We start from the raw sequence: 21,948 nt of genomic DNA, 5'->3' as shown, positions 1-21,948 counted from the left end.
ATTTCCTGACTTACAGGAAAACTGTAACAGGAAACATGAACTGTAACAGGAAACAGGAAAATGTCTGCCCTAATAGATTCAGACTAGAGCTAAAGTATTCTTCCACAGTAAGAACTACTATATGTGTATTTCTCTGCCCACAATAACGCTCTGTTCTTTTATCCACAACTGTTAATAAGGCCAATGGATTCTTTTCGGTGTCTTACTGTATTTTTTTCAGAACTACATGCTAAGTCAACATAATATATCTACATAGGCAATAATATAGCAGAGAGCTCAGAAATCAGATAGACCTCCCTCGATACAGGTCCACTATGTGTAGTTACCCCAATGTTTGTAACATGTCTCTGATTCTGTTTTCTCACCTTTAAAATAGAGCTAATACTAACAGCCACCTCAATGACTTAGAGTCGAGAACAAAGTGTAGATCCTTGGCCCATTTAGCAAGTGGGAATGATTACATGATGATGATGGTGGTGGTGGTGGTGATGATGGTGGTGATGATGAGGATGATGATGATAGTAAAGGGATACAAAGCACAAAGACACAAGATATAGGATAACAAAATGTTTATTGAGGTCAAATAAACATACCTCCATAATTACTGTCATAAATATAAATATTAGCTTTATACTTAAGTAACAATACCATATAATGCTTCCATAAATAAATCTATATTATTAAAATGACATAAATAAAATATGTCCTGACAATAATAAATAAATTCATAAATACAAAATATTGATCCTGTATATGAAGTTATTTAGGGTTTTTTTGTTCCTAAAGGAAGGGGAAGTAATCTTTTTGATGGGAATAGACAATTGCTTTAAAAAAATAAATTTCTATGTATAAAACACCAACTACAATAAAGTGTTATCAACAATTCTCATTAAGCTTGGAGGGTCGACCTTCTGGTCTTCCAGACACAGGTGACATTTTTCTCTTTTTTAAGCTAAGCAGGGGTTAATTTAGAATCCACGCATGGTTGTAAATGTTGGCTTCCCATTTTCCTTTTGGTAAAAGAAAACCTGTAGGGGATCTTGTTGCTATTTCTAACAGGCAAGAAGGGTTAGTCATCCATTTTCCAGCTTTGCTCTGGTCAAATGCAGGCATCTCTCAGGGCTATAAACAGCAAATTCAGTTCTCCAATTGCTTTGATCTCTCCATCCTCTCCAAGCTGTAAAAATAAGAACAAATGAGTATTTGAGCATTTATACCATGTTTTTTAAAGAGGATCAAGTCAGGAAAAGGTGGTTAGGTTGTTGGAGACAGAAACTGAGTTTTTGCCTTTTGTAAGATTACTAATGATACCTTTTACCAAGAAAATAATATGATTTGCCATAGACCTTAGAATTATGGTTAACTGAACCAGCAGGCACCACTCTCAACTGATCTACACGAATCAAGCTGTTTCAAGTCACTTGCTCACCAGAACAAGTGGACGGAAGCTGTGCAGGCATCTGCAGGAACAAGTGCTGCCCCCTCATCCCCGCCGGTGCCCTGCCTCACCCTTTCACGACAGTCTATGACCAACTAATTATAACAGCTCGACTCACACAGCGTTGGTTTTTTTCTGTTCCCACCTCCCTAACAAAAGGAAAAAATACAGATTTTTACTTTTGTGGGGAAAATATTAAATAAGTCCCATCCAGTTGCTCAAATTAGTAGAAAGCCGAATACACATTCTAAACATCTCTTCTCTCCACCTCCTTCCAAGTCCTATGCTAAAGAGGCTTTCCAACTACATAGGACGGGAAGGCAAATTCGAGTCCAGGGCATCCTCCTTTGAAATTCTCTAATCTATTAAATTTGCTCTAGATTCTTTCAAGGAAAACTGTAAGCCATCAACGTTCTCGGTGCTTTGTTCTCCTTTCTTTTCCTGCAGTTCTCTTGCCTTACTGTCTATCATGCATTCTACCACAGCCTGCTCTCTGCTATTACCTCCAGTGGCCGAGAATTAACACCTCCAAGCCCACTCTCCCGTTTCAGTTAGTGCGGACAAGTTTCCCCTCAAGTTGAGCCTCCCCGGAATAACATTCCTCTCTCACCTATGCATTCTGGAGCTACTGTGGGTTTTATTGGTTTTTTGTTTGTTTGTTTGTTTGTTTTGTTTTGTTTTAAAGCATAACCACTCTTCCACATGACACCCTACTGCAAATGTGAAAATCGATTCTCTCAAAATGGGTTAATATCTTTAAAATCTATTTCCCCATGTGGATCCCCCTCAGATGTTTCTCTCTCACACTGCATTTTTCTAAGACCAACAAAGTTAACTGACATCAGGAATTCTTCACACCGAAAGTGCAAAGCACTTCTTGGCAGTGGCATTCTAATATTCAGCCCTCCACACCCTGGGTCAGAGATCCATGACAAGAGAATTGGTCTTCACAGTGGAAGACTACAAAGCTTTCAATGATCAAAGAAACAGTCACATTTATTAAATCATGATTGGGAAGAAATACTTTTTTTGTGAAGAAATATCAAGGTGGAAAAAAAGGGAAGATTGAGGTTACACCTGTTACTAAAAATTCCATCAGCTAGAACCCTCATGCTGCTGAGGTTTAACTTACCCATTTGCAAGAGCATCACTTTTGCTGCTAGCAATCATTCCTCTGGTTTTTGGATGAGTCACAATTGCTAGTCTGAGCCTTCTACTAGTGTTCCTTTCCCCAAATAGTCCACGTGACAGTATCATTCTCTGTACAAATGCACACTAACCTACACCAGATAGATGCTCACTGGGGATTTGCTGAGGGAAGGAGGAGACTAGAAAGGAAGGGGGAAGGAAAGGAATGAAAGAGGATTTCCAGTTCAGAGTAGCGTTCATTCTAATAAATCCATTCTATTAAAATTGCATAAAAGAAATTGGGGGTGGCTCACTCTTGCTTCTAAATTAAAACCAATTGCTGTTAGGTATTGTATTATAATAATTAAATAGAAGTATCAGTCATTCCAGAAATTCACCTTATAGGTAAGTCCAACTCTTCTGTTATGGTTGTTCTGGGTTTATTTCTCCAAGTTTTAGAGCATCAAGTCAATGGCTTCCAATATTACTTCAAATAAATTTGTCCCCAGGTACTTCTCTATTTTTGAACACGTGCTTGTTTAAATTACACGAATCAGTAGGAATCTCAAATTTCCTGAAGAATTAATAATACTAAATCTAACACAAATTGCTGCTGGAAACAGTGCTGGACAGGATTCAAGAGACCTGCATTCCAGCCCTGGCTCTGCTACTGGTCATGCCCAGAACATGGGTGATGAGACTAGAGGACCTAACTTCCTGGCCATTCTATAATTCACAAAATATACAGATATATTTATACATACATAATATATATGTACCTAAATAATCAAACTGATGTAGGTGAATCAAGTAGAAAATTATACATAGGGGGGAAAAAAGAAAGAAAGGGAAGAAAAGAAAAACAACATTTGTCTCTCCTATTAGCAGGTTAGCATTAGTAGTTATTAGTAGTACCTTTTTCACTGTGTCCTTCAGGTTTTGCACATTTTTCTGAATATGCTGGTCATCACTGTCGATATGCTACAAAATGAAAATAGAGCACTTATTTTAACACTGTTGTACTGAAGTTTTATGAACTTCAGCGTCCCTAACTGAGGTGTGTTATGATGCACCTGGAGTTAAAAGTTCTTAGCAATTTTACCCACAATGACCTAGATTTCACCAGTGACCTAGATTTTCAGAGCTCTTGAATTCCCTTGGACGCCAAAATCCAGTCATTCCCTTACATGGGACCTCTCTTCATCTTTGGGACATCCTATTGAAGTTTAAGTTTATAGAAAGAGTGGAGTGGTTTATGCAAATTCTGTGAAGAATAAAACCCTAACTCTACCAAAAAAAAAAAAATTCATTTTCAGAACAAGAAATGGACATTAAATGTCTTGTGTGAACAGGAGGCCCTCCTCCATAAGTACTAGGTTCCTTCACTCTGCTCACTCCACTCCAGTCTTTTTTCATAATTTTAAATGTTCAGAGCCATCAAGGTCACATTCTTCTGCCATTGTCACTTCTCACGCAATCCAAAAGGCAACTATCTTTGCCTACCCAGTGCTGAACATTAAATCTTCCTGTTATCCTCTCTCTTTCTCGTCTCCTCTATCTATACTTGGGGCATCCATTTCCACATCTAGGCATTTTTCTCTACAGTTCCTAACACCCTTCTCATCTCACATAACCTGAGCTGCTTTTTCCCAGGGACAAGGAGCCTTCTGTGCTCTTGTCTATTAGATCCCCTTTATCACCATCTGTTCAAAATGTGACTGAATTAAAGCAAAAACAAATATCTGTGATTCAAAATGACTTGTGATGGTGTTGCCAAGGCACCTCTTGTTGCAAGCCTGAGAAGGGCAGGGAATGTTGGTGGAGAAGGGCTCTAAAGAGGAGAAGGGAGGAAGGCAAGCAAGTAGGAGAGTCTGAAGTTAGGCTGAGAAAAGAACTCACACATTGGCTTAGCTTGTTGCTGAGCTTGGTCAGGAAGGGCACCACCTCCTGCATATAGGGCTGGAATCTATGGGATTGGGGGAGCAGCACTTCTTCAAGGGTAAAGTTCAATACCTCCTTCATCAGATAGCAGTGGTCTCCTTTCTGTAGGCAAAGTGAAACAGCAGGGCTCATATTAGAGGGCATCCAGAAAACCCAAACCATCATCACCAGTATCCAAATAACCAAGGATGACATACTGTCCTGTTTATCATGAGTATGGCTTACATTGACTCCATGGAACAGTGTATCCCCAATGAGACGAACATCTGTATTGTTATCTGCCAAACTAGCCTGGAAGAGAAGAAAAGACTAAGTGCCTGGACATCGAGGAGCTAGTAGAAAAGTCTGTGAGTAGAGATGCTCTCTATCCACTCTTCCCAGAGTAGCCCCATGAAGACTTAAAAAAAAAAATTCAGATGTGTGCATGAGTTTGAAATAATGCACAGAGGAATAAGAGGGAAAGCAGTCAGGTGGGCTCATAAATGGCCTCTTTGAAGTAAAACTCAATGTACATATCAAGGCCAAAACAGAAGGTCTTCTGGTAAAGACCAATCTCCAAAGAGTCTCTAAACAGACATAGAAAAATAATCTTCTGGTCTACCAGTAAGACTAGATGATGGGTTCTTAAAGACCTCAGTAACACTTTGGAGAAAATTTGAGTAACTATTATCAGGTTCCAAGTAGAGAAGATGCGAAAGAGAGATAGAGACTGAGATGAGTACCTCCCCAGCCAGCATGAAGGTGCGGTTGGTTATATAGGGCTGCTCGAAGTCGGAGTTGGCAAGCCTGCAATGAGAGCCGATGGGCACAGCTGCTCCTCCCTGCATCCACAGGGCAATGAGGAGGCAGCTGGCAGCCAGAGCTCCCAGAAGGGAAGAGTTCACAGATTTCTGCAGGGCAGCCATTGCAGACAACTCTAACTGGAACAAATGTTGACTAGAAAAGTAAACCTGGTATCAAGAGAACAAGAAGCAAAAACATAAAGGCAAACCATTAGGTATCAAGAAGTATAGCACCTCAAACGAACCATGGTCCCAAGTTTGCTGAAACACTTACTGTTCCGATGATTCTGCTTGTGAGGGGAAGATAGAAGCTGCTACTTTTTATAGCCCCCAGAATACACATTTTTTTGGTGAAAAATATGACATCAGCAAATATCTAATTTCCAGTACTGTCTTCTGAGAATTACCTAACCACCACAGGAGCCCACAAAACGCCACCTCCTATTTTTCCCACTTTGAAATGCGAGTGTTTCCCTAAAACGTCACTATTAGGGCCCCGAAGGTGTTTTTACAGATAAATCCCAGAAACTGTCTAAAACCCACTTATTTTCCAAAAAAAAAAAAAAAAAAAACCACCACCAACAACAACAATTGCTTTGTCTTTGTAGATTCCAGACTCGGTATAATATTTTTTGATCTTCTGTAGTAGCTGAGTCAACAGTTTGGTCATGGACTCATTTTCCCACCAGCTTCATAGATTCTTATCTCATTAAAGGTGATCAGAAGTAAAGGATCTATGTCTGTATACCCTGCTTTAAAATACATAGTAGTGATATTTGGAGGTAACTCTATTTTTAAAAATAATTTTATCTCCTTTTTTAAATACACTGAATCCTGAGGAAGACTCACATTTTTTTAAAGAACAGTGTTGACTAATCTAATCACTGGTTTCTTCTCATTCTGTGACTTTCTAATGTGATCTTAATAATTACAGTGGATGCAAATAGATCTCAACATTTTTTTTATTGGGAGCACTTGGCTGGCTCAGTCAGTGGAGCATATGACTCTGTTGATGTTAGGGGGATGAATTTGCATCCCACATTGGGTGTAGAGATTACTAGATTTGGAAATACTAAGGCTAAACCACCTAATCATTTTTTTTTCTTAACATATGAGTATTTTAAGAATACAGTGGCTATAGGGGCTCATCTTAAAATCTTACCTGTGCTCATTCTAAGCAGCACACAAATTAAGTCTCAAAATAATATTCCCAAAATTCTTATAACAATTTTTATTATGTACATGGATGTCTATGGAAGAGAATCTGGCAATCTGGTTATATGTTGACTTTGAATTATTAAAAGTACATTGAATTCTAAACAACAGCTAAAAACTAGACTGGAAACTCTCCCCCAGGGGTGTCCACAATAAGGAGCATGTGCACTGACCTATTGCTAGGGGAGGGAATGTGCAAATTTATTTGATCAGATTTTTCTCCTTAAAACTAGTCAAGATCAGGAGTGTTGAACTGTAAGAAGGAAAGCAAATGATTTTAGAATATTGTGCATTGGTGAGATGGCAGAGACCCAGGTGGGGAGCCACGGTGAAGGATTAGAACAACGTGATGACATTGAGCATTTGGGAAGGGGGCTTAGGAGACAAATGCAAAAGGAAAGATTCGGGAGAGTAAATAAAAGCAAGGCCCATTCCAAACACTCGCTTGAAGTTGTTAATGAGCCCAAGATGAGGAAATGCTTTCTCATCCAATTTTCTATTATATGAGATATGGCCATTTTAAAAAAGATTTTATTTATTCATTTGACACAGAGAGAGAGAGAGAGAGAGATCACAAGCAGGCAGAGAGAGAGAGAGAGGAGGAAGTAAGCTCCCTGCTAAGCAGAGAGCCGGGTGCAGGGCTCGATGCCAGGACCCTGAGATCATGACCTGAGCCGAAGGCAGAGGCTTAACCCACTGAGCCACCCAGGGGCCCCAGATATGGCCATTTTTGTCTAAAACTCTGAATAATTATATTAGCATTAGGGTTAAGCTATCCTTTGGATTAAATAGAGTTTTTGTTGGTTTGCCTGGGAACCTGACAAGCACACATAATTTTGTTCCCATGGAAAATAAGTTTTGACATCATCAAATTATGTGTTTTCCAGGCAAGAGTCTTAGTCTTTTTTATCTTTCTATTTCCAACACTTAAAACAGTGCCAGACATATAAAAAGAAATCAACAAAAAAGATGTCAAGTGACTAGATATATAGAGATATATAGATCTGTCAATTTAAATAATGTACTATGTATCTTTGGGAATATGCATGGAGGTGATTTGGGACTGCCTTCATGGTACTTTTAAGGGGAGGGTTTGGCCCTCCTTGCCAGCTTCATTATCATTCCTGAATAGGGAATAAATAGCTGCGAAACAAAAATAGAATGCCAGAAATTTGCAAACCAGTCTTCAACAGCAGCAGTCTGATTCCTTATAAACTCCTGATGGACAAATATCAGACAGTCATCTCCTGGGAAAATGAAGAGCATGTGTTTCTTTTTTTAGGTTCAGTAGAGCAGAGAGTTAGAGGTAGCCCCCAACAAAGCCTGAGATATTTTACTTTCTTCTTATGCTCAGAGTTGATCCTGACAACACCCAGGCCGACTTTCTTCCATGCCTACCACCCCCGCTAACAACCTGCCCACAAAAACACTTGTCAACCATAGCCAACTTTCTCTCCTTCCTGAGGACGAAATCTTGTGAGTCTGGACTGGATCTCATTTTCAAGGTGAAGAGTATACCCACAGGAATATGTCATACTATAAATTAGTTTATTTTCCTTTCTAGTAAAACCAAGAACTGAGATCAATTTGAATGATAGAAGAAAGCAACATTTATTCAAATGTCTCCCTACACTTGTACATACAAACAGATTTGGCGTTGGGTCCCTGATGTCCTCTGCCCTCTGCTGTCATATATTTTTTTAAATCGATGAGACTATCCCAGGCTCTCATTTCATTTGTTATTTCGACAAGTAAATAAGTTTTTAAAAAATCATAATTCAGGAGTGCCTGGGTGGCTCAGATGGTTAAGCCTCTGCTTTCGACTCGGGTCATGATCCCAGGGTCCTGGGATCGAGTCCCACGTCCTGCTCCTTGCTCAGCGGGGAGCCTGCTTCTCCTTCTCCCTCTCCTGCTCCCCCTGCTTGTGTTGTTTCTCTCTCTCTCTCTCTCTCTCTGTCAAGTAAATAAAATCTTTAAAAAAAAATCATAATTCACACTTGCTTATAACACCAGATATTCAGAGTCATCATTAATCAACCAATATCAATGTAGCTTTTATCCCAATTCCCTAACCAATTTTAGAATTATTACTGTTTCTCACAATCATTCTCATACGTTAAATACTATTTTAAAACATAACTTTCAAAAATTCCTTTTCTAAACTGTGTTTCTTGGTGCAGATTTACCAGACCCTCTTTGTCTCTGGGGGAAAACTGGGGGCCAAGCAAACTCAGTATTTCCTATGTTCCCACTACTCTGTTGAACTTTAAAAAAAAAAAAAAAAAAAACATGTGATCAAACACAGTTCCAATCCTGAAGTGATCTGGTTTTAAAATATCATAAACATCATCCTGAAGAAATGCCTTTTTTCTTTTCTCTTTGTCACTGTCCTAATTCAAAAGCTGTGTGCGAGCTATGCATCAGATGAAGTATCAGTAATTTATGTAGGTTGGAAAAGATGTCCTTCTGAATCAATGACAAGTTCAAAGTGAAGTGTGTTTTAAAAGAAGTAGAATTTTGTTACCTCTTCCAAACTCATACAACTAAATCAACTAGGCTAATACTATCTCATTCTTTTTAATAAATACCAATTTTTTTTACTGTTTGAATATTTTACCACATAGCTGTTCTTGGACTCATGTTTAACACTTCAGAGAAATACAGTAATAGGTAACACAGTAATTGTGTTGTAGCAGCCTTAGGGTTAATCTGAAGTCTGGGCTCACTTTTTAGAGAAAAGCTTGAATGTCCCAAAATACTGATTAGAGAACTGGAATTTAAGCTGCACTCATATTAGTTAATGAACCTGATTTTTTAAAAAATTAGAAGATCTATAAGCCCTTGGATGAATAGAGAGGGAATTAAATATAAGAGCTGGATGGAAATGGTGCATGGGATACTTAACAGGCTGACAAAGGGAGGAGTTACAATAAATAATAAAGTCATAGACAAGTGGTATCATCTATTAGAATATACAGCTTAAAGGCAGGAGTGTAAGAGGAAACATCTGCATGAGGTTTGCCAGGAAATAAAACAGAACCAAAGAGATATTCACAGGGTGCCTGTTGGGTGCTGGATGAGAGGAAAGGGGGCAATATGCTTTATTCATTCATTTACTCATTTGTTCATTCCCTGTAAGTTTAACTCCATAAGAGCACAGACTCCATCTGGCATAATCCTTAGACCATCATAAGCCCTTGATAAATTCTAGTCAATTGATTGAATGAACTATAAGCAAAAGTAACCTGATTATTTTTGCCATCATTATATTTTGACCTTTCAATTTATTAAGCTCCTAGCACAGTGCCTAGCATTCAGTAGGCATTTAATAACTGTTCTTTTAGTTGAGGGGACAAATGAATATTTATTGAGACAATAACTCTCACCACTTTTATCTCTTCTCATCTTTGCAGCCACCCCCTAGCCACCCTAATGTAGAAAAGACAAGTGGTTGTACCCCCTCTTTACAGCCGGGAAGAGTAAGATTTGTTTGTGACGTACCCAAAGCCACAGAGTCATCATGAAAAAAGCCAGAATTTGAGGTCAGTTGTTCTGATACAATGACCACTGATTTTACTTTTTATCTACCTCTTTCTTTTTCCATCCTCTGAAGTCTGGTTTCTTCAAGTTGATTGCTGCTGATGACTTTGGGCCATACATTTAATAAGACTGACATTTAGTTTGAATTAAAGAACTGAAGTCCTATGAGGTCAACATGGTGTAGCAGGGAGGCAGCCGTGAAGAGTATGGTCTCTCCAGGCACTCTGCTTGGATCTGAATCTAGCTCTGCTACTTCATAACTAGATAACCTTAGCTAAGTTAGCCAAATGTTTTGTAAAAGGGAATAATGATAGTACCTACTACATACAGCTTTAAAAATCTGAAGTGCTTAGGCTAGTGCCTGAAACCCAGTAATATTCAGAAAACATTTGTTATTAACAAGAATGAGCCTCTTCATGGACAAAATATGGAACAACCAAGAGAAAGGAATGAAGATATTTATAAGGTAGTCAAGAGTTAGGAAACAGAGATTCTGTCATTTGTTTACCTTGAAGAAACCAAACTGTTGAGTGAATTAATGCATATTACTCTTAACTTTAGATTCTAGCATGAGTATCTCTTCTCTTTCATCCACTATGGTCAAACTGTCCTAAATCCTTCCTTTTCTTTTTCTTTGAAATATCTCTTAATTTATTTTCATAAATATCTTTTCATAAATATCTACTGCCACTTAATGTATGACCACCGAATTGCTGTTAAAAACAACTCCAGAAAAAAATATTCATAATATATCTAACAAAAGATTCAAATCCAGAATATGTGAAGAGTTCTTGCAAATAAATAAGAATGATCCTAGAGGAACAAACAAACAAACACTTGAATATATGCTTTTCAAAAGAGAACATTAAAGGGGTTAGACCTCAATAGGCATAAGGAAAGGCAAAACTAAAACCACACACCCACCAGAATGACTAAAATGAGAAAGATAGACAATACCAATTGTTGGTAAGCACTAGAGCAAACGGAACTTGCATAAGCCACTTGTATAAGTATACATTGCTACAATCATGTTTTTTTTTTATTGAAGTATAGTTGACACACAATGCTACATTAGCTGCAGATGTACAACATAGCAATTCAACAAGTCTATATGTTATGCTATGCTCACCACAACTGTAGCTACCAACTGTCACCATACAATGTTATTACAATACCATTGACTATATTTCCTATGCTGTACCATTTCTTCTCATGATTTACTCACTGGATTCATAACTGGAAACCTGTACTTCCCACTCCCCTTCACCCATGTGGTCCATCACCTGCCCTCCTCTCCTCTGACAACTATCAGTTTGTTCTTTGTATTTATGGGTCTGTTTCTATTTTTATTTGTTTGTTTTGTTTTCTAGATTCCAGATATAAGTGAAATTATATAGTATTTGTCTTTCTCTGTCTGGCTATTTCACTTAGACTTACCGTCTAGATCCAACCATGTTGCTGTAGATGGCAAGACGTCATTCTTTTTTATGGCTGAATAATATTTCATTATGTATATGTATCACATCTTCTTTATCCATTCATCTATGGATGGACACTTGGGTTGCTTTCATATCTTGGCTACTGTAAATAATGCTGCAATAAATATAGAAGTGTATCTATCTTTTTGAATTCATATTTTTATTTTCTTTTTAAGATTTTATTTATTTATTTGACAGAGATCACAAGTAGGCAGGGAGGCAGGCAGAGAGAGGGAGGAAGGGAAGCAGGCTCCCTGCTGAGCAGAGAGCCTGATGTGGAGCTCGATCCCCAAATCCCAGGACCATGACCTGAGCTGAAGGCAGAGGCTTTAACCCACTGAGCCATCAGGTGCCCCAATATTTTCATTTTGGGGGGTAAATACCTAGTGGTGCAATTACTAGATTATATGGTATTTCTATTTTTAACTTGAGGAAATGCCATACTGTTTACCACAGTGGCTGCACCAGTTTGCATCCCCACCAGTAGTACACAAGGATTTGTTTTTCTGCATATCCTCATCATACTTGCTATTGCTCATTTTTGATACTCGTCATTCTGACATGACATCTCATTGTGGGTACAGCCACTTTAGAAAATTGTTTTTGCGATATCTACCAAAGTTGAACTGAGTACCCACCTCCAGGGGTGGTTAGACGCTGAAATAAGAATTAAAGGGGATTTCTGGGGTGCTCATGACAATGCATTTTCTTTATCTGGCTGGTTATATGAGTCTGTTTATCTGGTGAAAATATATTGAGCTCTGCATTTAAGATTTTTTTATTTTCTATATATATTCTAGAGCTTAATAGAAGTTTTCTTAATGTCATTATTAATGACATTTCTTAATGTCTTAATGTCATAATGTCAAAATCAGTTAAACCTTTTCCACTGTGACCCTGTTCACCTTTCCCTAATTTGGAAAAGAATTTCCAGGGCTTCCTCTGCTCAGTCGTGTACCTCCCTGGGTATAGTCTGGAGTAAAATGGGGGGGGGGAGGAATATGAGAATATTGCTACTCTACACAACTTCCAGTAAATTACATGACTGTTCAAACCAAACATGAAGGTTTTTTTTTTTTTTAATATTTTATTTATTTGACAGAAATCACAAGCAGGCAGAGAGGTAGGCAGAGAGAGAGTAGGAAGCAGGCTCCCTGCGGAGCAGAGAGCCCGATGCGGGGCTCGATCCCAGGACCCTGGGATCATGACCTGAGCCGAAAGCAGAGGCTTTAACCCACTGAGCCACCCAGGCGCCCCACATGAAGGTTTTTTATAGGAAACCTCCTCCCCCTTACATTAGGAGCAGAGATTGAGAAAGGATGGCCTGGAAGAAGAAGAGGGCCACCTGGCCCCAAGGGGAGAGGAGCAGCAAACTGCATACCTCCTCATTTCCTAAAGGATATGCCTGCACTCACATGACCAAGGCAGCCAATTTGGGGCCCATCCTTTGAGCTATGTCGGGCCTCAAAGATTCACTCAAGGAAAGTCAGATCAGGAAGGATTAGGTCTCTGTGTCTCACAAGAGTTGTCCAGTTCTTCCTACTGCAAGCAGGCATGTATGCTCCCAGAGTGACCCAATGGCCATTGCTACCCAAGTTCCCCACTGATCTGCTCTCTCCACATCAGTGGCAGGGCCACCCTGAGAGCACTCTAGATGAAAAACCACAATGGCAAACACACATAACTTTACTACCCCTACTCTCCTCTTGTTCTGCAGCTCTGGTCATACTTGTGTTGACCTCCAAACTATCCAGTGTCTCCAGTGTCTTCTCCATAGATGCACAACCTCATTGGAAGCATCCTACACTCTGAAAGTTCCATCCTGTCCCCAACCTTATAAAAATTGTACCTAGCCTATATTGCGACTACTCAAGGTGGCACAAGGTAACTGAGACTATAATGACCAACTAACCCACCCCTAGGGATGAATAACTAAGACATTCTAAAGGCAGATAGGTATTTTTGCAAGATTCTTTGACATCTTAGCTCAAGGAATGATGAATCAGAAATCTGGGGAAAATGGAAGGATCAAAGTGGAAAAATTTAGATAAATGTCTTTTTGTAACTTTCTGAGCCTCTTTCACATATGTTGGGCTAGGCCTTACTTACCCCCGACCTTCTGACTTTCTTCTAGCATTAGAATTTCTGTGACCTCTTTGGAAATATTTGTGGTTAATGGCATTCACTATAATAGAGAAAAAGTAGACAGTGTTCTGATATTTTTGCATAGAATCCCAGAATAGATGTGTTATTTGGCACCAAGTTGACTTCAGGGACCTACAGCATATTTACTACCAGGTAGCCATTAATTAACTCCCCAGGGATGTCCAGAATACCTCTCCCAAGACCCCTCTGAGGACATGTTCTCACATCACGTTTGCCAATGGGATTCCCCTGTATCACCCTGGTGGTTTAGTATTCTCGACAATGACTTACGAAGCGAAATGGATTGGGGGAAAGAACTGGAAGCTAGCATCACTTTACCTCAAGAGCCACAAGTGCTTCCTTCTTTCATTTTTTTGCACCCACAGATACAACCAAAACTCCACCTTGATCTTTTGAGATAATCCACTTTCCTAGATGTCTACCCGTGTCACAGTGTTGCTAGGTCATTTATTTCATGAACTGACGAAACCTCACACAAATTGGCAAGAGTTTCGTTCATCAAAATACATGAAAAGTTCTGGCATTCTTGTAGAAGGTCTATCCTGAAGTCCTAATCAATCCACAGAGGACCTTCCCATGAGTTTACCAAAAGCCATTTCTCCCCACAAGTCAGTCTCTCATAGGAGCTGAGTGACTATTGTGTGCCCAGCCCTCTACAAGTCCTTGTTATGAAGGAGAGAAGAAACACAGGGAAAGTTCCTCATATTATAACTGAATTAGTGAGAAAAACACAAAGCAAAAGCAGCTAGGGAGCATTGCAGTAACAAACAGTATTGACATGAAGTATCACAGAGATTCAGGTCAGAGTGAGAAACATGTGCATGTACAGATTTCTTCTTAAAAGTCCCTCTGTGTTTAGAAATCTTGCCATCTTCCTTTTTCTGTTTCTGTTAAAGAATAGAAAGAAATTTGCCCTTTAGGGTCCCAAATGAAGCTAAAGAGTTGTCAGTGCCTGCTCACAATTCTGTTTTGAGAGACAGTATTAAAGGAATCAGGATGCTCTATAACAACATTCCTTTGGAGTAACCGCCTTCTAGGCCAACAAAGAATCAGCCAAAAACACAGGCCCTCCCTTGGATGTCCAGACCTCGAACCACTTCTCTCCTAATAGAACTCTCAATAATGGATGCAATGGACTGTCTTGTAAAGGAACAAACTCCTATTGCTAGAATTCATCATTGTTTATGTAGGACGTAGGCTGCTGGGTAATTTACATCGCCCATTTATGATCCTTGCCAGCATTCCCCATCGGGGGCATGTTGCAGATGAGTAAAGATCTACAGAGGCTTTATGAGCCCGTTACTTGGCAGGGCAGCTGTGTCGTTGAGGTGTTCATAACAAGGCTCCCTCTCAGGAAAGCATCCCCCAGCCACCTCGGCAACTGCCAACACTAATATATATATTCACTATTTTCTTTTTGTATTTGTCTCCAATTGTGATGTAACAAATTGCCCCTGAAATGTTGAAGCTGAAAACAACAAACATTTGTTATGTAATAAAATTTCTAAGTGTTTGGCTCTGGGTCACTCATGATGTAGTCAAGATGGCTGCCATTGCATTCCTAGGAAGGCTTGGCAAGGCCCAGAGGATCCATTTCTAAGTAGGCTCATTCACATGGTTGCTGTTGGAAGCCTCGTGTCCTTACCACATGGGGTTCTCCAAACGACTGCTCACAGTAGGTTCTCTAACATCTCCCACAGTGTCAGGTCTAAGAGAGAGAGGTGGGAGTCACAGAGCCTTTCACGACCTCGTCTCCAAAGTCACACACCATCACTTCTGACTGACTCTATTCATTTGAAATGAGCCACTAAGCCCAGTCTACACACAAGGGAAAGGAAATTAGGCTCAACCTCCCGGAGGGAGGAGTATCAAAGGACACATGAATATATTTGAAAATCACTCCATCTTACATGCACTTTTCTTCCATGGCATTCATTACCAGCTGACAACACATTTTATTTCCTGGTTTATTGCCTGCCTTATACCACTGGAATATAACCTCTAAGGGAATTTTCTGTGTTTTATTTACTGTTGAACTCTCAAAACAATGCCTGGAATACAGTAAGCACTCGGTAAATATTTGCTGAAAACAGGTTGATAAAGGAATGAATAAATGAAGCCAGATTGAAGAGACTGGCAGCGACCAGGCTGTGGAAGACCTGCTAGGCCGTGTCACCATGTCAAGGAGTTTGGACTTTGCCCTAGAAACATGGGAAGTCATCAAAGAGTTGTAAGCAGGTCACATCACATCCTGGATGGTGCAGAGTGATTCTTGAATCCGCTGTGGCCTTTGAACCCATTCCTCTGAGGTCCTTTCTGACTCAGAGTGTGGCCCAAATTGCCATGACCCAGTCCCCTTCAGCTTCACCGCTGGAGCTGGGACCACACCCAGAGTTCCGCTGACTGTTGAAGTAGTCTCACCATTTGGAAATTTCTTGCTATAACTAATCGACTTTTTAGCTTTCTGGCCAATTATTTTTGACTGACTTATAAAACAAAGTCAAAGACTTTTACAGCATAACCATATTGTTTTTCAAGGTTACAAAAACAGTTCGAGTCAGTGAAATTCACAGATACTGAATCTGCAAATAATGCTTGCCTGCACATATATTCAAAAGAAGGAACGGTCATTCTTGAAAGAAATTACTGCTGTGGAAGACTATCAGTTAAAGGAGAAAACAAATAATCGTGTCACAGTCCACATGGCATTCAAGTAAAATGAAGACTCAGTAAGAGTCCTTTAGATGTCGTGAATATAAGGTAGTTGCTGGCATCTGTTAGAGCACTTTTGTGGGAGCAACTGAGGCAAGGATTTGGTTGCTATGTGTTGGGAAATAATTTGGGGTGGTGGAGAAATGGAGAGAAGGGAGACTGAACTGTTTTAGGAAACTTGGTTGTTCTCATCAGAGGGGAGATCAGTCATTCACTATTGAAACGCATGTTCTGCGAGGGAAGGAATTTTCTTCTCTTGTGTTCATTGCTGCTTCCTCAGCATCCAGGAGAGCATCGAGGAGCACCTGACATGTACATGCTCAATACAAATCTGTTCCCAAGAGACCTGGTCTGGTAGAGCTGGGAGGCACCTTTAGGACCATGTGCCCTACCCCCTGATTTTACAAAGAAGAAAACTGAAGCCAAAAAGAATGAACAACTTACCTACCTATAGTCCCACGGCTAGCTGGGAGCAGAATTATGGCTAGAAATCCAAGACTGCTTCATCTTATTTCAGTTTTTTTTTTTTTCTATACCAAAAACAGGAGAATATTTGCTATACCAAAAATAGGAGCCAAAAATAGAGAATGGAAATGAAAGGGAGCAAAAATACTTGCCGTTGGGTACCTGGGTGGCTCAATTGGTTAAGCATCTGCCTTTGACTAAGATCACGATCTTAGGGTCCTGGGATCGAGTCCATCATCAGACTCCTTGCTCAGCGGGGAGCCTGCTTCTCCCTCTGCCTGCCGCTCCCTCTGCTTGTGCTCTCTCTTGAGAAAAAAAAAAAGTATTTGGCTTCATTATTACAACAGGGATTTCAGCATATGGAGAGGTTGAAGAAAGCAAACTGCAAAACAGTGTGAATAGCATTTTGTAAAACTCCATTTTTGTAAAATAAGAACAATGTAGCCAGCATACCCCTCTTTTTAAAAAGGGGAGTACTAAACTGTTAAACTGGTTTTCTCTGCAGGAATTCCAAGGGACCTTCACTTTTAACCATACGTATTTCTGCAGTGTTTGGGTTTTATCTAAGGGTATAAATGCCTTTAGTTAAGGGAAAATAAAAGAAATGCTTTTAATGCCTATGAGAAAGGTCGCTGTCAGAACCGTACAACTAAGTAGGAGGTTAGTGAATCTTTGACCAACATAGAAATCAAGTTTTGTGAGGATGCCTGTCACAGCTGCCAGAGTTCTCTCCAAACACTAAAGGGATCTAGAAGGAGAATGGGAGAACCTGGCATGACTACGCAAAGTGGGAGAAAGAGAAGGCAGTGAAGACATAGGGAGGCATTCCCACTATGGCAAGGGGGCCAAGGCATGTTAAAAACAAACCACAGATCGTCTAGGAATTAATAACATGGGCACCTACTGAGAAAGAGAATGACTCAGAGGTTTGCCGTATCAAGCAGAGGGTTTCCTGCCCACTGCTACATCTTGCTTGCTCACCTTCACATACGCACGCACAGACAGCTGGGCCGCGCTCCCGCTGTCTGCACAGTTTGTAAATGACCACACGCGCCGAGCTAACTTCATCGAGGCTGCTCCAGGAGCCCATGAAGTGATGCGTGCAGAAAGTAAAGCACAGCTGCAGACTCGTAATGAGCTATTATCGTGGCGGCTGAATAAAAAGGCAATCCTCATAATGCCTACACCTTAGGGAAATGCACAGATTTATTTTATGTGCACGTACACTCTCTCTTAATTAAACACCGTTGCATAGCATCGCTGGGAAGTGGGAAGTGCTGGCTGCACATATATCCTGACTGAAGATGATGCTGGAAAGTCTCCGAAAAGGCAATTCTGCTTTTTGAGAACGTGGTGGACAAGAGATGATTTAGGGGGTTTGTTCACCAAAGTTCACGGAGGCACTCCCTTCTCTTTTCTAGGCTGTAAAGAAATAGGATCTTTTGAAAAGTCAGTGGGCAGAAAGCTTAAAGCTCCAAGAGACAGGCATCAAGCCTAAGACTTTTCACTTAGATACCACTTGGTAGGAATTAGTCCCTGAGCTGGCTTCTCGGTGCTCTTCCAAGGAGGTTCCTTTTCAGGAATTGTTTCAAACATCCAAGTAGAACAGGAGACCAACTCCCCGCTCAGCCCCAACTCCACATACTCCTCATGCCCTCCACCCCCATCCGCATAAATAGGAGGTATAAAAAACATCACTCATCATCCACTCCAGACCGGTAACTGCCCACTGCTGCTGCCCTTGCAAGGAGGTTAGTGAGGGAAGCAGGCTGGTACTAGTTTAATATTGATGTGTAACAAGGCGAGACTTATACACACAATATAATTGGCAGGAGCAACTTTCTTTCCCCTTTAAAACACTAGGACGTCCTCTCTTCCTTAAAAGAAATATTGTAAATCATTAAAATGTGCTATAAAGCATCAATAATTAAAACAGGGTGATACTACTAGCCAAACAGACAAATAGACCACTGGAAAAGAAAAGAAAATCAGAATTAGAACCAAATGCCTGCAGTGATTTAGTATATGACAATGGTAGCATCTTGAGTAAAAATGGACTATTTATTAGAATGTGCTGGGGAAACTGAGTAGTCTCATTCAAAAAGACAAAGTTAGATTCATTACTAACATAACGCTCATCTGAATATCACCAATAAAAATTTAAACATGCATGGAAAACAGAAGAAACTATAAAATACAGTACGAAAAACAGAGGAATCCGTTTGTAGCGTCACATAAGAAAGGCTAACTTGGCTCCAAATCCAGGAGTTATGGGAGAGCATAATGACACCCTCAACTCTATAACAAACAAAAGCCCTCTGAATGGCAAAATGATAACAATAGCAATGATGACAATAACAATACACCAAGGGCAATGTTAAAAGATAAGTGACAAACTGGGAAAGATACTTGTCACTTATATCTCAAGCCACGTAATCTCCCCACTCCACTCCATATTTTTCACAGAAAGGAAACATAAGTGCCCTTAAACTTACGAAAAGATATCAACTTCAGTCATAAAAAAACAACTATAAATCAGAACTTCATTAGGAAACCATTTCTCACCTATCAGATTGGCAAAAATCCAAGAATGTGATAACACACTCTATCGGCAGTGTGGTGGAAAGAGGATTTTATATGATGCTGGTGGGAGAGTCCCATAAAGGACAATTTGACAATAACCATCAAAAATGCATTTACCCTTCAACCTACCAGTCCCTCTTCTGGGAATTTATCCTGTAGATATATGTGCATGGATTTAAAAAAAAAAAATGTCATTTATACAGGCTTATTCATTGCAATGTTGTTTGTAATTACAAGATTGCAAAAATTTTAATATTCATTATGATTGTCATAATGCCCTTAATGCCCATTGATGGGGACTAATTAGATCAAATAGAGCATAGCCACATAATGCAATACTATGTGAATGTAAAGAGTAAAAAGTGAAACTTGCAGTGAGTAGTATATAAATCCTAGAGATTTAATCACGATATAGTGAATAAAGATGAGAAAGCTATATTATAATTATCAACTTGCTAAGAGACTAGATCTTAACTATTTCAACCACTAAAAAGAAATGATGATTATGTGACAAGCTAAAGATGTTATTTATTGCTACAATGGCAACCATATTATATTATAGAAATGTATCAAATCAACGTATTCTACCTCTTAAATTTACACAATGTTATGTCAAATATATTTCAGTGAAAAATAAAAACATACAATAAAAAAAGAGTAGGAAGAAGATCTTTTCCACATGTTAACATAGAAACATTACCAGATGTAATATTGTAATATAATAAGAAATATATTACACTACATCAAAAACTAATGACATACTATATGGTGACTAACATAACATAATAAGAAATTAAAAATTAAAAATATATATATTTTTGGTCCCTCATCCCTGGCATAGACTTCATAACACCCTTGTGATTTATTTCCTGAGTGATAAGGGTGATGGGACCATCTTTTTTTTTTTGGTTTTTGTCCCTGATTCTTGACACAAGAGCTTCTAAGCCCCTTAGAATCTCCAGACTGAAGTGCCTCTTTGAATGCTAAGGACTAGACTCCTGGTGGGTCTTCTAGTAACTTCAGGGTGGATGCTGGTTACACATAAGCCAGATCAAGGGAGGATTAGATGATTGAAATTTTCAACCCCCTCCCCCACACCTTCAGGGAGGAGAGAGGGACTAGAGATTGTAAAAACCACCAACAGCCAAAAACTTAATCAATCAGCTTACATAATAGAGCCTCCATAAAACTCTAAACAAAGGGGTATGGAGAACTTCTGGGTTGATGAATGTGTCCGTGCGCTGGGAGGGTGACGTACCCAAACTCCATGGGGACAGAAGCTTCAGGACTCTTCCAGATCGTGCCCTACATCCCCCTTTATTGGAAATGTTCATTTCTCTTCTCTACAATAAACCATAACAATAAGCAAAGTGTTTCCCTGGGTTCTGGGAACCATTATAGCCAATTATGTAACCCGAGGAGGACAAAACAGCTATGAAAGTCACACACCCAAAAGAGGGACTGGAGGCTGTCTTGTGCAGGCAGGAAAGCTGAACAAACCAGGACTCCACAGTCAAAGGATGTAGCTTGTAGATTCAGTCCAGAGCTTACTGGTTGCATTTTCTGAAAATCAATGTACCATGGTGCTAAAAACTAAGAACTCCAAAATCAGTTGATTTGGATTGAGCCCCAAGTATGCCATTTATACAGGATGTGAACTTGGCCAAGTTAGTTCATTTCTGTAAGCCTGCTTTCTTATCTACAAAATGCAGATGATAACGGGGAAGATTATCCACATGTGGGCACTTAGCACTGTGCGTGACACATAGTAAGGGCTTAGTACATGGTAACCATTAGTCTTATTATTTGGCCTGTGTTAAAGGGGACCTGTTATTCTGTATCTCATTAGGCAAAATATCATGCAGGGTCTGGAAGGAGGGGTACCAGATACTTTCACTCTCTCTCTGTCATTTGATTTTTCATTTCGACTCATTTAAATTAAAGAGAGTAAGGCCCTCATTTGTACAGCTCCTATGGGAGCCAAGTGTGTAAAGCTATGGGCGTGAGTGTGGCAAGTCTTCCAAATGAACCCACTCTTTATGTTCTGGGTGTAGAGGGCTACCCCCTTACAGCAGGAAACAACCCACTTCTAGCGACTTAACCACATGGGGGAGAAAATCTCAACTGTGGTTGGATCTTGGATCCAAGGCAGCAAATCCTTTGAAAGCAGTTAAATCATTTGTCTTCAGAAAGCCTTTTGCATACAGTGTTCAAATAGCAGTTTGTTTTTTTCCCAAGGTTTCTTGAGATGTTACTGACATATAACATATGTAAGTTCAAGGTGTACAATGTGACGGCTTGATATCTGTGTATACAATGAAGTTGTTGGACAGTGAGGTTAGTCAACATCTCCATCCCCTCATATAATTATCTTTTTCTTGTAGTGATAACAGTTAAGATCTACTCTCTTAGCAACTTTCAAATATATAATATAGTATTGACAGCTGTACTCCTCATGTTTATGTGAAATTCCCAGAATTCATTCATCTTGCAGCTGGAA

At 39.7% G+C, this 21,948-nt stretch overlaps 1 protein-coding gene across 1 annotated transcript; it reads right to left on the bottom strand.

Annotated features, from left to right (window-relative positions):
- Positions 1 to 1,099: 1,099 nt before the first annotated feature.
- On the bottom strand, positions 1,100 to 5,412 carry IL22 (interleukin 22). The gene is made up of 5 exons (XM_046014056.1): positions 5,230 to 5,412; positions 4,733 to 4,798; positions 4,466 to 4,609; positions 3,482 to 3,547; positions 1,100 to 1,177 (listed from the first exon to the last, which is right to left on the bottom strand). Exons 1-5 carry the CDS (start codon positions 5,410 to 5,412, stop codon positions 1,100 to 1,102), a joined length of 537 nt encoding a protein of 178 aa, XP_045870012.1.
- Between the last annotated feature and the right edge of the window lie 16,536 nt (positions 5,413 to 21,948).

Source organism: Meles meles, chromosome 7, assembly GCF_922984935.1.
Source record: "Meles meles chromosome 7, mMelMel3.1 paternal haplotype, whole genome shotgun sequence".
NCBI classification, from domain to species: Eukaryota; Metazoa; Chordata; class Mammalia; order Carnivora; family Mustelidae; genus Meles; species Meles meles.
The sequence above is the reverse complement of the archived record's forward strand: the minus strand, read 5'-3'. Positions and strand labels throughout refer to the sequence as shown.

Coding starts and splice junctions, on each gene's coding strand:
- IL22 (XM_046014056.1), bottom strand. CDS start 5,412: ATGGCTGCCCTGCAGAAATCTGTGAACTCTTCCCTTCTGGGAGCTCTG. Junction 3,548..4,465: donor GCAACAAGCTAAGCCAATGT/GTGAGTTCTTTT, acceptor TTCATTTTGTAG/CATATCGACAGTGATGACCA. Junction 1,178..3,481: donor TGAAGGACACAGTGAAAAAG/GTACTACTAATA, acceptor TTATTTTTACAG/CTTGGAGAGGATGGAGAGAT.